Source organism: Acanthaster planci, linkage group LG02 (assembly GCF_054643075.1).
Source record: "Acanthaster planci isolate LZ-2023a linkage group LG02, COTS_SCS, whole genome shotgun sequence".
Classification (NCBI taxonomy): Eukaryota; Metazoa; Echinodermata; class Asteroidea; order Valvatida; family Acanthasteridae; genus Acanthaster; species Acanthaster planci.
Window position 1 is genome coordinate 19,905,610 of NC_141778.1, and position 12,130 is coordinate 19,917,739.

Sequence of the window (12,130 nt, forward strand, 5' to 3'; positions counted from 1 at the left end):
TCCCAGTACTTTTCTTTTAGTTTTAGGACGCTTCTTGTTGAGCTCATTTGATGAATTCTTTTCTGATATCAGTACGTGACGTTGAACTGTTGTTGAGACCTGTGTACACTTAGACAGTGCACCAATTGTCCTCATTACTGTATATCATTATTCAGTGTTGGGACTTTGTATTTGTCCAGTTCTCAGCTTGCTTTTCTTTTCATTCACACAGGTACATGTGTCAAGGCATCTGCGAAATCATGGCAGATGATACCAGCCCCCATCGTTACTTGATAGATGCTGAAGAAGAAAACGAACCCACCCTTCCCCTCCCCACACCCCTCCAAGATGTTCCTTCCACCAACGTTTTGGCACATAGCATCTTTCCGCCTCCAGTTGAACCAGAGAGTAAATCTGATACGAGCAGTGGGGAATGTAAAGCTGTTCACTTGGTGATGACAAATGGCTTTCTGAGTGCAAATGCAGAAATCGGTCTCGACGACACTGTCCCCCTAGGAGGCCGGTTACTCCATGATGACCCTGGCGAGAACGATGAAGAACATTGGACGGAAAATGGTCATGTGCAGTTTGAGCTGGGTGATCGTGCTCATGTCTCAGTAATCCGTTATCCACGACTCAAGTACGTAAGAAATAAAATGCCTGTCTTCTCTAAATACATGTAACTTGAGATTACTATTCTTTGTTTATTTTTTATTTTATTTATTTATATATATGTTCATCCAACAGCGTATTTACAGCCAATTACAGGATGAAATGACAGTTAAAAAGACAATGACGAAATGTTAAGTTTAAGAGGTGGAAGGAAAACTGTTTTTTTATTGTTTTATATGAAATTGAACTTTTAATATAACAATTTGAAATTTTAATATCATGAACCTGTAAACATTAAAACGTAGCATTAAAATACACAACACAATGTTAATATGCATAAAATTAGCAATAAACGAATAAGTTCTTTTAAAGAATATGTATTTTAAGACCATTACAAGTTTACTTAAACACAAACATATTTACAGCCGTGCATTGAAATAAAATGTCATCAAGCATCTGCAAGATTGTTTTTGATGAATTATGGTCTTCTTTGTAATCATTGGGTTTGGAGGGCTTGTTAGATCATACAAATTAAGAGCATCGGGTACGATTCAAAGTTTGGTCTAGTGTCATGAGCAGATTAATTACATGAGCTGCATTGTTAATCACACTTTTTCAACTATTATACAGACAGACATTTTTATTTTGTTTATTTTTTCATGCATTTTCAAAGGAAGGCATGTGGTTTTTTCCCTAGAGCACAATCATCTAAAATGGAATGGAAAACTACATGTTTAGTATAATGTTTATATTACAACCTGAATCAATTTTGTTGTCACAGGAAGGCTAGGATGAGGACAAAGAGAGTTGTTGAACACTTAGCAGTCAGGTAAGCAGTTCAGTTGATATGAAAAGGGGGTTGAAAAGTGAAATTCGGCAGGTGCAGAAAATTGGGTGAATTTAAAAAGCATGATCAGATGTTTTGATAGCAATCTGTTTCTTGTGCGTCTTTACTCAACAGACTAATTGGTGTCGGCCTTGTCATATTTGACATCATCATTGTCATTTTGGACATAGTGTTCAACCCACAGAACATTGCAACCATGGAGGCTTACGATGCCATCTCTGTGGCAGTGTGGTGCTACTTCCTGATCGAAATTTGCCTGAGAATATTCGCCAAGGGGTAAGGTGCTTCGAGACTCTATTGTTTTGATCTCTAAATTCTTTTCTGAAAGTTTCAGATTGTCAAGCCATGTTAAAGTACTGGTGTAGAGTACTGAGGTGTACCAAATCTCTTTTGTCACTGCAAAAGTTTGACTCTATGAAAATTACCTCCCAACATAGGTTTCCCTACCCTTTGCATCAGGTGAAGTAGTTGTTGCTACAAAAGCTCATGCAGTTTTTATGCTTCTCCTGTTAGTCTATAAACTGCTATCGCCTTTTTGCCATTGTGTCGGTGAAATTTGCCATTTGAGATTAAGAGAAAAGTTAGGTTTTCAATTTTCCTTATTTGTGCTCTTTTTTAATGAATAATGTCACTACGTTTGCTATGCACTTCCTTTCTAAACAGGAAAAAGTTCTTCCGAACTAAGCTGGACTTACTGGATCTTCTGATAGTGACAGTAACAGGGTCTGTCACCATTGTCTATGTGTCAGTTGACTTGACTGGAAGTTATTTGAAGTAAGTGGAGCATTGGTCATTTAAAATGTCGTGATACTGTAGAGAACATAATATAACTGGATTGGCTCTATTCAATTGTGACATACACCATTAGGAAATACACTGGGTAGAAAAGACTGGCCAATCTCATGCAGCTCAAGACGCTGTCCAAATCACTTGGTCGTAACTTGAAATTACACAAGAGTCTATGGTAGTGGCTTCAGCCACTGTCATAGACTCATGCGTCATTTCCAGCCGTAGCCAAGTACTTCGGACATGGCCTAAGGATGGAAAGTATTTGTTCAGCGAAGACGGATTTCTGTGCGAAGTGTCAATCAGAGGCCTAATTACAACTGGTTCTCACGTGACTCTTGCCGAGCACTTGATCTACTTGTAGATGATATTGTTCCACAAAAAACTTGTCCCAGGTGTGGTATTATAGACTCCTTGCACAGTGCGCCATCTGTTGCTTTGTAGATTGGTGGTAGTGTTTCGTGTTCTACGCATCTTCCTCCTGGTCAGGCTCCTGAGTGAAAGGAAACATGTATCCAAGGCAACAAGGAAAATGGTAAAGTCTTCAGTTTGAAACAAATCTTGTCTGGAAAGCTTTCTGACATCTTATGCTTTTTAATGGTTGTAAATGAATACATTAACCCTAACCCCCAAGGGACCATTGAAATCCTGCATAACCTTGTTGGGTTTAGCATGGTTTACAGGGCAAGGATTACTTTGCCTCTTTTCTTGGGACTCTGTGAGGAAGATTTTGTGGTTGATGTTAGCTTGGGCAATCAATTCCAGTACACCTAAAGATAGGTTCATACTTCAGGCAAATGCAAAACGAGTTTGACATCTACAAACACATTTGCACATTTGCACAAAATATTTTTTCTGACGTCAAAATTTCATTTTTGTGTTTGCTTTCGTGCTGAATATGAGGTGGCATTTAGTCTCCTCAGACTTAAGACTGAGGAGTTGAAATTGGTTCAGCAAGAGTTATTGCGTTAATCCGGTTCCGTTGCTTTATGTGAAGCGTTCTGACTGTCAAGTGTTGCTTGCATGGTGAAAAAGCCATGTAGTTATGGTCATTTATGATATTAAAGTTTCATCAGTCTCTTTCTGAAGAGGTAATAAAGATTGAGCACACATTCAGTTGGTCAGTTTTGCCACTTATTTGACATAGGTTTCCCAAAACAAAAGGCGGTACAGGGAGGACGACTTTGACCTGGATTTGACCTACATCACAGGTATTTGCCACATTTTGAAAATCTAAGAAACCTGCTGTCTCAAACTTTTTAGGTCAAGGCTCAGAATGAACAGAATAGCATTGACGAAGATGTTTTTGCTAGTCTGACAAACAAATCCCTGGCCCCACAGTTTGTAGTGTTAAGACTGTCCAGCCTTTGGTTCCTGCCTGGCTTAATTCTTGTCTATTTCAGGTGCTCATTCCTAGTGCACATGGTGACTTAAACTGGCACTCGTACAAGCCAGTGGATAGTTTGCATTGTTATCAAAGCTAAGTTGATATCATTGCCTGAATAGTCATATTATCAACTTCAAAAGTGAAACAATGTTCCCTTTGGACCAGTCGTTTGAAACAGTGCTCTTTCCAGTGCATTTTTGCCAGCTAGAGTGAACAGAGAATAGGTTAACATTCCCAGGCCGTAAAAGGTCCTCTCTCACAGAGGTGCCAAACTGTGTTTTGTGCCATAATTTTGATGACTCCTTCCTCAGAGACTCATGTTTCCCTTAAATTTTTCCTTTTGCTGTTGCAGACCGAGTCATAGCCTCTTCCTTCCCTTCGTCTGGCAGCCAGGCTATCTACAGGAATCCCATTGAAGAAGTGGCCCGGTTCCTGGACACCAAGCATCCAGACCACTACAAAGTCTACAACTTATGCAGTGGGTTTCCCATTCTCTCTTATTGGATAGCTCTCATCAGGGACCAATACTTCATAACCTTCGAATTCATTCAAGAATCCAGAACCTTGCAGAATCCTTTTATACTGAGTGTTTTGTGCCTGCCATCAGTGTTTATTTGGAAGCACCGTAATTTAAGACAATGATGTATGAGGGCTTCTGAAAAAATTCACCAACTTTAATAGTCGCTCTGCTTACTAGTGCAGACGTCTTACCGCTTGCCCACCAAGCTTGCCAGGGTCAGCTGACCACATTGAGTCAGATGGAACTTCGGTACTGTAATCAAAAATTTTGAAAGATGTAGTTTTGCACCTTGGGTGTTTTTGCCCTACAGCAATGTATATTTGTAATCACTGTATGCTCGTTGATGTCCATAACAAAAAATTCAGTTAAGTAAACAAGATTGTATGTTGTTCCACGTGCTTACGTACTTAGTGAGTATTGGCAGAATTTGTATAATATTTTCAAGCTACTTTGGAATCACTTTTAATGGAGTTCTTGCAAATCTCCAAAACATTCAGGATTTATTTGTGATGGAAATTATCCTCTTTGTCTTTGTTGTCCCAAATTGAACTTGAGCCCATGAATTTCTATCGAGCACATTTTGTACTCTAGTTCTAATGATTTTGATGAGGTTGAATGTCCCGATCATTTCAAGGGCTTTGGAGCAGTTTCTTTTTTTTTCTCCTAATGTTTTTATTGAGAGTTCACATCATTGGATCGATCACATTATACTGGTATCATTCACTTGCAGTTGAGCGACACTATGATGAGTCTTTTTTTCACAATCGAGTTGGCAGAGTTCTTATTTATGACCACAATGTTCCAAGACTCAAGTGAGTAATGATTTCAAGAAAATGCTAGTTTTTTTTTCTTTAATTTTTAAATTTCACAGATTCACATTCTTTTTCAAACAGGTTTTTTAATTAAAAAATACAGTAAAGCTAAATTGATTTTTCTGAAGAAAGAAAAATAATGTTATGTATAATTTGTGTTACCCATGTGGGTCTTTTGGTTGACACTGGTCAAATTAATTTGGTTGGCCGCATTTTGACAGTAATCAAGTAGTTTCAATATTCCCCTGCATTCAGAGACCTTGTGGCATTCTGCGCTGATGCAAGGCAGTGGATGGAAGCAGATAACAAGAATATTCTCTTCATTCACTGCAAGGGTGGCAAAGGTAATGTACATGTATGTTTTTACGGAAGATGGACTTTATTATTTTATTCATTAAATAATAATACATGGAAGCTAGGTACATGTGCTGTGGGCGTCAGTACTTAAATACATAAGTTTTGTTTTCAAATCTCAGAGCCAGAGGCATCAGCACAAAATAAGAAAGAACAGGCTTGGAGGAAGACAACATTATAACAAGCCCAGCCAAACAACAACAAAAACCTGCAACAAAGGACAGAATGTCAAGAAATGCATCCCCCAAATTGATGTGTCTTAGCATCTTAACAATGAGTTCGCATCGTATGCCAAAAGAAATTACTAAATGTTCCTTTCTTGTTGCTATTTTCACTTTGTTTCCCTTCTGTCGCAGAGGAGCTTTTGATCATTAAACGTTTGATATGTTATCAATTTTGTCCCTTTTCAAATTTTTTATTTTTTTGTATGTAGGAAGGACTGGTCGTATCGTATGCCTCAAAAAAATTACTAAATGTTCCTTTCTTGTTACAATTTTTACTTTGTTTTCCCTTCTGTCGCAGAGGAGCTTTGGATCATTAAATGTTTGATATTGTATTAATTTTGTCCCTTTTTACATTTTTATCTTTTCGTATGTAGGAAGGACTGGTCTGGCCGTCTGTGCTTGGCTGTTAGAGAGTGGAGTGTTCACTGATACCAAGGTAGGTGTCTTATCCGAATCTTTAGATGTGTTTCTCAGGGTGAAAACAATGTCTGATAACTCCCTTTCTTTGCAGTGGATCTGTGAATCAATGTTATTTTCAAGTTTTTCCCTCATGGAACAAAATATCAATTCTAACTTAGTTTTTTCTTAGTTTTTTAAGTCTCAGTTTTTCTCATGAGGATCTAGTTTCATTCTGTGTTGGAACCCATGGTATGTTTCCTGTACTTTCCAATGTTGTGGATTTTTTGTATATGCAAGAATTAACTATCTTTTTAAAAGCTGTTGTCTTCGATGGACATCATCAGAAATGTCAAAAACCACGGAGGAGAATTTGTTCATCATAAGACTACAGTCTGACATAACACTCTGCATGTGCGAATTCTTTGTAAGATTATATTCAACTTGTGAACCTATTCAACCTATCACCTCGTCAGTAGTACTTTTACATACTAAAATCTCACCAGTTGATCTTTGAAGTTCCATTTTGATTGTGCTGTGTTGCAGGAGTGCATGGGGTACTTTGGCGTTAGGCGGACTGACTACACAGAGGGTGATATGTACCAGGGTGTTGACACACCCAGCCAGGTAAGCACTTTAATACATTCCAATCAGATTGATCCTTTTTACCAACTCCCAATACCCCAAGACCTTAACATACACGTATTAGCGTCAGTAGACCCTGAGACCTTAGCATCACCACGTAGCTCTGAATTCGCAATTCCAGCTCACCAGAAGACATTAAGAATTTCCCCCAAGACATCAGCATCTTTGCAGTGAAAAAGAAACAACATGCATCAGAAAACTTGCGAGATGTTTTTAAAAGATTTTCCAAATATGACAGTGATTGCTTGTATGAGACCCATTACATTCTGAAGGGTTTTTATAAACAGCACTTTTTGATCATGTTTAGTACGTACGTAGCATTGAATTTTCAATTCTAACACATCAGAAGACGTGGGATTTTCTGTGATGACACTGCATCACGTAATACGAACTGCTGTAATTCTGAGTAATATTGTCTTGTTTCAATGGAACCCCATTTTAATGTTTTACTAACTTGAAAGCCTTTGTTTTTTTCGTTACCATAACTGCCAGAGTCGATATGTGGATTACTTTCAAAAAATCAAATACTCCCTAGGCGGACATGTTCCATCACCAACTCCTCTGACAATCAACACTGTTCGTATTTCAGGAATTCAAGGTAAGTCAGAAGAAGAAGTCAAGTGATTTGCCCAGCTTTCCTTTGTCTTCTTTCCTGCACCCTTCAACTATTTCCTGCCACCAAAGGTTCCGTCAGACACAGTCTTGCTCCAAATCATCAAACTACAAAGGCAAAGTGACCCCTTCTTTTAAAAAAAATCAGTGGAAAAGTTGCTGAAAAGAGAATTTGGGGCTGTAACCGCATGAAGTTCACACAGTTTCAACTTGTAATGGACTGAACAACCACACTGTTCAAGGCCTTGTTCATCTAAATTTCTTTTTTTTTCTAACCAAAAATACACTGTCATATCTAACAGGTTTCCAACTCCTGTCTTTTCTCAACTCTGTTCTCAGGTGTTGGTAAAGGTGATGGAAGGGATTTGTGGATGGAGGTGCACTCTGATGAAGTTTCTCTTTTCTCCTGCGATTTCCGGTGTAACATCAATTGCAGTGTAAGCACAGTGGGATTGCTTGGGCCATTTCTAAATGCACAGTTATGCCAATGGTTTTTAGAGGGAAAGCCCTATCTTAATGGTTGTTCCGACACACCTGTAGTTTATCTGCATGGACACAGACTCATCTAATGTGCTACATGTGACTGTTCTGAGCTTTGAATTGTGAGTTTAGAGTGCCTTTAAAACTTTGAGTGCTAATTACAATCACTGTCATCAGCTTAAGTCTGTGATTGTTTTTTGTGTTCTGATTTGGTTGATTTCACAGGTGGTTTATGACTTTGACACAGACACTGTGATAATTCAGGTGAAGAACTCCCCTGCATTTAGCGGGGATGTTCAGATCAAATTTAAATCTTCCAACAAAGTGAGTATATGATAACCTTGAAGTACTATAAATATGGTACGACATAGCGTAAATATACTGCCAGATGGATTTTATATTTGTCCACCAAAAGTTAAATTGTTCTTGACACCATAATAATATCAGTGACCAAAAGTAACTTTTAAGTTTTATGATAGATACATTAAGTTGTGCAATCTATTTTTTTCCCTTTAAACAGAAAATTCCCAAAGCATATGGAGAATGCGCATTCTTTTTCTGGTTCTACACAGGCTTTATCAGTGACAACAGGTAATGCAACATTTCCTTAACTAAATATGGAACGGTGAAACAGTTATTTTCAAAATCTGTGTTATTGCTACACCTCAAAAAGTAGTGTAAATGATAGTGTTGAGCTCTTTCTCTTTGTACACAAGACAGTTGGTAAGATTTTGTGGGAATAGGCCTTTATACTGCATCATGGAAGTTTTCTGTTGCTTTTCAAAGTGGGACCAAAGTTACATGGACTTTCTACTGTCCCTACAATAATTTTGGTCTCCATAAATTTGGTCTAATGACAAATGTGACCCTACAACTGCAGAGCAAGTATTTGTGTTGGAGGTGTGTGAATGCTTATGGAACTCATTTGCTTGTACTTAATACAAGCACCATACCCACAAAGTCACTCGAGCAGGTAAGCTGGAGTAAGACTCAACCCATGTTGATCTGCTCAGTACATGGCTCTGCCGATCTGCATTTCTGACCAAATTATTTTGTTGCTGAAGTTATTTTTGTGCACTGCAACACATGCAGACTTGTCCTTGACACTTGTCTTGCTGAGTGATGTATTGTGTGGGTGTGAAGGCCTTTAAAAGACAACGGTTTTTTTCATTTCTCTTGCCACTTTAATCTTGTTAATGTCTCTTTTGGACCTTTCTTGAACTTTTCTTCAATATTATAGGTTATACTTACTGAGGAAGGACTTGGATAACCCACACAAGGCCGAAGCATGGAAGGTTTACCGGGACACCTTTGCCGTGGATGTCACATTTGGCCCTGTTGCAGAGAGCGAGACATGATGATTCAGGAAATGGCACTGAGACATTCATTGATGGATCCGCATTGATGGATCCGATCATCGAAGTTGTGGGGGGGGGGCCATAGCTCCTCCAAGGGGCTTTGGGGATATAAAGAGAGAAAATTTATTTTGGGGAAAAGTTAATTTTCCTCCCTTCCAACAGCACGTAAAAGCCCCAGAATTCAGCCACACTCCAAAAAAATCCCTCTCAAATATTTTGGGAATACATGTAGACCTGCCTTTGGAGACAGTCGTCATCATCTAAACTTCAAATGCAGCTGCACTTGTTTCAAATATTTTAACTGTTTGAAAACTGTTGTGTTACATTCTTTGGGTTTTTGACGTGCAAATGAAATTTCTCATTGTTTATACAACTGTAACTGGGTTGACATTGAAGGAATTCTTGCAATCATGATTTTACCATTTGGAAATTTAAATTTTGAATCATACACATGCAGTGCATGCAACAATTATTTTTTGTTCAGTCTCTTGAAGATATCTGGATGCATTCTGATCAGTATTAAAAACCTGTGAAACTTATTAATGCAAACATCTATTAACATAAATTTATGCACTATATTTTTCTTGCAAACCCTAAGTCCACTTAATGAGGTTTAAAAGAACAAAGTATATATTTTATTCTGGGTTTTGATATACAGATAACCATTTCTTAATATTTCTTGAATTATCATGTGAAACGGCATGAGAATGATATAGTTGTTTAAATTTTATTTCCATGACTTAACATATCAGTATGGAAAGTTTGCACATTTTGATGAAACTTGTATTAATAAAAACACTGTATAGACCAGTCTAATTCAATGAATAATTTAACAACGGTGTGCTTAGAAATTGTGCAAGCAACCAATTTCACATTTATGATAATACTGTCTTTCTCTCAACAAGTTAGTTTGTTGAAACTTTCTTTTCACTCTTATGTATAAGTTGTGTCACTTGTCACCAAATCAGATTAATTTGTCCTTAATCAAGTAAAATAAACTGACTGTACTTAAATGATTTTATCTGTTGTTACTTAGTCAAGTATGCACACATTCATGCCGAGCCAATAACTTTTTTTCTGGAGTTGTCGGCTGTGCAGAAGATATCACCGGTTCTTTTCAGAACCCCCCATACTCAAAAAAGAGATATCCACGGTGCTACCACAAACCTATAGTTCACAAAAGATACTTTGCAAATGTCCTGCAGTGTTTGATGGCGACCACTAAGTAACTTGTACCATGTGCTGGTTGATTTGTTTTGCAATTTTCACTAGTGACTGTGAAATTGAAATTGTCAAGACTGTGGAATATTTTTGAAAATAACATTAGATTTTCTTCCTTTTCCGGTAATTTGATGCCCGGCACCTGCTGGCCAGGGTGCAGTGGATTGTTGCGATAATGGGAGAGCAAAGTGGAATTTAAATGCCAGTATAAAAGGTAGTCGCCGTTAAGCTGCCAGGATTCCTGTCAAGTATGCGGCTCACTGGACCCTTTTTAATCTTGGGCCGTTTTCCAATACTAAACTTCGTCTCCGTCTCAGACTTCGTTCCAAAAACCAATCCCCGATTGTGGGCCTGAAGCGTTTGAATTACATTGGATTACTGTAATTTTTGGCTTTCTTGCGTCTTATTTGATGTTCAATCGCACTTTTAGACTGATTACTGCGCTTACAGCTTGAAAGTCAGCTAGTATAAAAACAGTTGAAGCCTGAGACGGAGCCGAAGTTGAGTATTGGAAAACGGCCTTAGTATCGTAATTTTGAAAATAAACAGCATAAATTTTGCACTATGAGTACATTTGTGTCCAACTTTGCATTTTCCATCGTGTATGTGGTGATAGTCAGCATACCTTTTACCCTTGTCGTTTTTTTTGCGTAAGAAAGCGTCTGGATATTGAATTTTGTCTTTTCAACCTCGTGTCCATTCGTCGGACCAATGAATTATTCTGTGACTGGAAGGCAACACCTTTGGGGGCAAGTTGTTTTATATTGCGTGATCTACACGGACCATCTTGTATTATGACACGAACCCCGCGAAACGTTCGGCTTCCGACCTGTTGGTTTGTCACTTTTTGATACTATTGTGACACGTGGTTTAATACCTGTGAAATTCCCCCAGCTGTCACTATGAGTTTGTGGGTTGATAAGTACCGTCCGTCATCACTATCGAAACTTGACTTCCATAAAGAACAAGCTGCGAATCTCAGAAAATTGGTAAGATCGTCATGACCTGATGACTGTCAGTTCACTGTCAGACCATAGAGATACTACTTTTTGAACAGAAACGCACCACTCCGTAGGCCCCACTGGGTCCATCTTTTTGGTGGTTCCTAGGATTCAGGAAGGGCAAACGGAGGTTTGCACGATTGCAGGGCACATTTCAAAGTGCTATAGCGTTATGGAGCCATCAAAAAGATGGACTCATGGCCCAGTAAGGCTTACCATAGTGGTTTACAGAGTAGGCCTTGTGCCTTACTGTTCAGAAAGTTTGGTCAGACCCTCCGGTGTGCTGACATGCTTGACTGTCCGTGTGTAGTGTTATATGGTGTAGGCTGAGGCCTACTCCCAGAAATGTGAGGCTCTAACAATTCTGGGAGTAGTGTAGGCCTATTCAGTTAATTATTGTAATTTTTTATGTAGGCGTAAGCTCACTGCTTTGTTTTGAACTTTGGCAATTGGCATGTGTCTGGCTACTTCAAGAACCCAAGTTACTACTCTGTCAATACTTTGTGTGACTTTGAGCCAATACCTACATGGTGTCGTAACGCTATGGGTCTTGGAATCGAACTTGATAGGTGAATGATTCACAGGTGTAACAATCACAACAAAGCTATTAAATCAACTTTCCCAACAGCAAACCTTAGTAATCTACAGCTCTTAAAAAGGGAATGAAGACGGTTTCAGAGCATGAGATGGGGTTTTATTGAAATAATGAAATTTTGAGTACCAATCCTTTGCTTCCGACCGCCGACGATCGTTCTGTTCATGCCTCTTGTGTTTATCAGATTGCGCATGTGTCGAGCCCACCAATGACCGTGCTTTCTTTGCATCTTGGTTCGACCATTTTCAGTGGCGGAGGGGGAATTAAGTCTTGCAATCTGTCACAGCTACACAGCACAGGG

The 12,130-nt window shown here is 38.6% G+C and overlaps 2 protein-coding genes and 1 long non-coding RNA gene across 6 annotated transcripts in view; 2 read left to right on the top strand and 1 right to left on the bottom strand.

The window, feature by feature from the left end:
* The window catches only part of LOC110979796 (phosphatidylinositol 3,4,5-trisphosphate 3-phosphatase TPTE2-like), a 32,561-nt gene extending 21,757 nt beyond the window's left edge, over positions 1 to 10,804 (top strand). For all 3 annotated transcript variants that reach the window (XM_087133074.1, XM_087133073.1, XM_022235860.2), the window contains exons 2-17: positions 212 to 619; positions 1,373 to 1,420; positions 1,553 to 1,714; positions 2,102 to 2,212; positions 2,669 to 2,759; positions 3,372 to 3,435; positions 3,964 to 4,089; positions 4,862 to 4,943; positions 5,199 to 5,287; positions 5,896 to 5,957; positions 6,464 to 6,544; positions 7,055 to 7,160; positions 7,514 to 7,611; positions 7,880 to 7,978; positions 8,175 to 8,245; positions 8,895 to 10,804. In XM_087133074.1, the coding sequence (XP_086989200.1) occupies positions 216 to 619; positions 1,373 to 1,420; positions 1,553 to 1,714; positions 2,102 to 2,212; positions 2,669 to 2,759; positions 3,372 to 3,435; positions 3,964 to 4,089; positions 4,862 to 4,943; positions 5,199 to 5,287; positions 5,896 to 5,957; positions 6,464 to 6,544; positions 7,055 to 7,160; positions 7,514 to 7,611; positions 7,880 to 7,978; positions 8,175 to 8,245; positions 8,895 to 9,012 (1,812 nt within the window). In that variant the 5' untranslated portion in view covers positions 212 to 215 and the 3' untranslated portion in view covers positions 9,013 to 10,804. The remainder of the gene's footprint in view (positions 1 to 211; positions 620 to 1,372; positions 1,421 to 1,552; positions 1,715 to 2,101; positions 2,213 to 2,668; positions 2,760 to 3,371; positions 3,436 to 3,963; positions 4,090 to 4,861; positions 4,944 to 5,198; positions 5,288 to 5,895; positions 5,958 to 6,463; positions 6,545 to 7,054; positions 7,161 to 7,513; positions 7,612 to 7,879; positions 7,979 to 8,174; positions 8,246 to 8,894) is intronic.
* On the bottom strand, positions 783 to 9,034 carry LOC147799993 (uncharacterized). Its single transcript, XR_015424351.1, has 2 exons — positions 8,906 to 9,034; positions 783 to 2,717 (listed from the first exon to the last, which is right to left on the bottom strand). It is a non-coding gene; the product is annotated as an uncharacterized LOC147799993 (long non-coding RNA).
* Positions 10,805 to 10,979: 175 nt separating the features above from the next.
* Positions 10,980 to 12,130, top strand: part of rfc3 (replication factor C subunit 3) — a 43,014-nt gene continuing 41,863 nt past the window's right edge. The window contains exon 1 of one of the 2 annotated variants that reach the window (XM_087132437.1): positions 10,980 to 11,222. In XM_087132437.1, the coding sequence (XP_086988563.1) occupies positions 11,136 to 11,222 (87 nt within the window). In that variant the 5' untranslated portion in view covers positions 10,980 to 11,135. The remainder of the gene's footprint in view (positions 11,223 to 12,130) is intronic. The other variant, XM_022235933.2, reaches the window with a different exon arrangement.